The sequence below is a fragment of the Rhagoletis pomonella genome, unplaced genomic scaffold (assembly GCF_013731165.1).
Source record: "Rhagoletis pomonella isolate Grant_MI unplaced genomic scaffold, Rhpom_1.0 Rhpom_scaffold_10699, whole genome shotgun sequence".
Taxonomy (NCBI): Eukaryota; Metazoa; Arthropoda; class Insecta; order Diptera; family Tephritidae; genus Rhagoletis; species Rhagoletis pomonella.
This window is the reverse complement of record NW_023469227.1, coordinates 450-4,041: the sequence shown is the minus strand read 5'-3', so window position 1 is coordinate 4,041 and position 3,592 is coordinate 450. Positions and strand designations below refer to the sequence as shown.

Below are 3,592 nucleotides of genomic sequence, written 5' to 3'. Positions count from 1 at the left end.
ATATGTATATACTCCGGTAGCTGCCTTTTTCCAACGATATAATTCAAATAAAACAATAAGAATCTACATGCAACAAAAAGAAAAAAATCGGTACATGATTCTACACTAAATTAACTGGATTAAGCACACAAGTAAAGAAAAAAAAAAATGTTAAGCCATAAAAGAAAACAGGCATAAAAAATAAACACTTGAAATTTACATATGTATGAGTACAAAAGTGGAGCTGATACAAAGTCAATGCAGCAACAGTTCAAAAAAAAAAAAACATGTAAAATAAAACGCAGCTTATAATAACACTAAGTGTATTTCGCTTTAAGCAAATACGCAAATATGCGAGCACGTATTGTATTTGTAATTAATATCTAACCAAAGTCCAACAGCCCGTAGTCTCATCGCGCCGAAAGTAGCGTGGTCGATTGTCCCGGAAAACCGTGATTGCGGGAAATTGATTATCCTGTATGAATTTTATAGTGGCGCGTATCTGCGGGTGTTAAAGAGTTTGACATTTTTTTTTATATTAAAGCGATAAATATTATTTTTTAGCATCTCTTCCAACACTCTTACCTGCATAGTGAAATGCGGCGGCTCGACATCTGGACTCGTCGACAAATGTTGCAATAAGAATTCATCTGTTTGCGAGAGCCACAAATCAGCGCCACGTAACGGATCATAGTTAAAGGGGCCGATGCGTAACATGCCCAGCGATGAGTCGTATATGTCCAGTACCTGCAAAAGAGAGAAGTTATATGTAAGAATATGGCTGTGGTGAATAGAATAGCCTGCGAAAAAAAAAATAAAAATTTAATTTTCACAAAAAACAAAACTAACCGTTTGTGCACCCATAAAATTTCGTGCATCACGCAATTGCCTATCCGGTCCTCGGTCTGGGAATGTTGCTGGGAATATTTCCCCGGTTTTTATATTGACGCCAACCCCATAAATTATCGGGTAGTTTATGTCGCCGCGCAGTATAGTATTCAGCTCACCGACGCAGGCTTGAGTTAGATCGATCTCGAGATGATGTTTGTGGAATGATTCTGAAATATTGGAGAAAATTATTATTTAGTTACATACATATGTACATATGTGTATGTATTAAAGGTTTTTCAGTTAACGAGAGATGTGAGTTAAAAAAAATTTTTTTTCCTTTTTAATCAAAATCGTTAGAGCCTTATATATATACATTAGACTGCATCACCAAAAAAAGTTGCGGATTTTCCGCCGGGATTACAAAATTTATTATATTTTAAGAGGTCCACCAAAATATTTCGGAAAAATATTAAGATTTAAGCGAGCTGGACCGATTTGAAAATACCTCCAAAAAGGAAGTTTTCTATGAATAAAAATAGTTTCTTAAAGAACTTTTTGAAAAAAAGGTATTTTCAAATCGGTCCAGCTCACTTAAATCTTAAAATTTTTGCGAAATATTTTGGTGGACGTCTTAAAATATAATAGATTTTATAATTCCAATGGAAAAATAGTACCGAGTTTTTTTTTGTATGGGGAGTGATGCAGTCTAATATACATAATGCATTGTCGACCAGTCACATAAATCAAAAGAAGAATTTTCCAATGCATCCAATTAGTAGTGTTTCCACAAGGCTCCTCTCTCACGGCCGGTTTAGGATGAGCTGGAATTGCAGGTCTTTAAACTATTATTCCATTCCGGCCTAGTATGGTGATTTACCATTTGTCGAATCTCAACAATGACATCTCTATTGCTGGGCACCTTGATAGGAAGTAAGCGATAGCGCAGGAAGTTGTTTTAAGTTGATGATAATCCATTTCCCCGACTCGGGGTTTATCCAACTCAGGGCAGTCATTTCAGCGATCTAATTCTACCCTACTATCTTTTATTACCTTCTTGTCTATACTCTCCGAGTGTATTTCTGCCATGAAAAAAACTGTTCATTAAAACCATTGCCTTTCGAGGAGAACCTCGGCCAAGCACTAGCAAACTTGTAAGCGTCAAATATTTATTTAAATTTGTAGTTCCAAAAATTTATTTAAAAGAATTACAAAAAATGCTTAATCTCCACGGAAAAAGAGTTGACTTGGGTCACCCGCCAACTGATAAAAAAATATGCGCCAAAAAAAATATCTTCATTTTCCTTATTTCGATAACTTACTAAATATTTATCTGGGTTTCAATGCTTTAAAGTTTATATTAGTATTTTTCCGCTTAAGCCAGTGGAAACCTTTTATTTTCCTCACACAACAATGTCCACTACATACTATTTATTATTATTAAGAGTGTATAAACACATTTGCCACAAAAAAATTCAATTTACTTACGCATTATGCTATAGAAAACGTCTTCGCCATATCCTTGCGGATCTCGGTAGCCACCAATTAATTGTAACTCAATACGTCCTTCCGGATAACCTAAGGCCAACTCTTGAACGCGTGCGACCATTGTGCAAACAGCTTCATCCACACCGGTGCCATCAAAGTGGGCCAAAGCTACAGCGCCTGAACCTATGCAACGGCAGCGACGACAAAGAACACATAAAATACATGTAAGTAAAAAATACTTATTAAGGATCAACGGCAAATAAACATAAGAAATACTTTTGTTACATGAATGGCGAGTATGAAAAGAAAATCATCTTTTACGGCTTTGGTAAAACGAAGCCAATTTGAACAAAGGCAACAAATGCCGTCTAAGACAAGTTAGCTTACACGACCAATATTCATATACATATACATATGTACATAAATACTATATGCACAATGTGCATTTATTGTTGTTGCACTTTACATACCTGAATGCCTGACCATAACTATGATGCACGTTGTGGCATCATCGGCGCCAATAATGTTGATGTTCTTGTCGTGCGGCGCAGCAGCGGCCATTTCACGTTGGCCCACATAGAGTAGTCCCACGGGACCAACGGATTTTGTCGGTATGGAGAGTAGTTGTTGGGCATAATCTCTGTATACAGGGTGTTGCAGGAATAGACTGTTTGTATCCATAGGACAATCGTCCTGCAAAACACCATTCAATACCAGCACCATTTTGTGGTTTTTGTTTTTGTTTTTGTTTTTGATTTTCTTTAATAACTATAAATAATTCTTCAAAGCGACTTTGTTGCTGTTGAGATAGTCGTATTTTCGTTGTTGCACGAGTAAATGTATGAGTAGTAGGTATGTGAGAGAGAGTAGCTCCGTATTTTATTTTTAATTAAATTCAGCTAAAAGGTATTAAATCTGTGGGCGAGATAAAAAGAAATTCGAAATTAATTAAAATAACATTCAGTTTTCATTAGATAGCTGTAAAAGTTTTTTAAATACTAGTACATATGTATGTACAGTCAATAGAGCCACTATATGTAAGTGTACTTGGAAAAAATTCCACACAAGATACAAATGGTACCATGATGTTCAGAAAACTATTTTAATCAAAATAAGAAAATTTTGTTTCTCTCAATTGGACAGGAAATATTTTTAAAATGAATCAATTACCGCACAAATGTAGTATATGGTCGAAGTTTCTTGAAACTTTACACCTACAACGATCACCTCACAGTGATTTCAAAAATGAAATAGTTTTTTTTGTACCGGTTTACAATTATGAAAAAAAGCGGAGTGA

The 3,592-nt window shown here is 35.3% G+C and overlaps 1 protein-coding gene across 1 annotated transcript; it reads right to left on the bottom strand.

Moving 5' to 3' along the window:
* Positions 1-287: 287 nt before the first annotated feature.
* On the bottom strand, positions 288-3,210 carry LOC118756518 (protein N-terminal asparagine amidohydrolase-like). The gene is made up of 5 exons (XM_036491278.1): positions 2,766-3,210; positions 2,296-2,478; positions 829-1,037; positions 565-726; positions 288-481 (listed from the first exon to the last, which is right to left on the bottom strand). Exons 1-5 carry the CDS (start codon positions 3,016-3,018, stop codon positions 356-358), a joined length of 933 nt encoding a protein of 310 aa, XP_036347171.1. The 5' UTR covers positions 3,019-3,210; the 3' UTR covers positions 288-355.
* Positions 3,211-3,592: the final 382 nt, after the last annotated feature.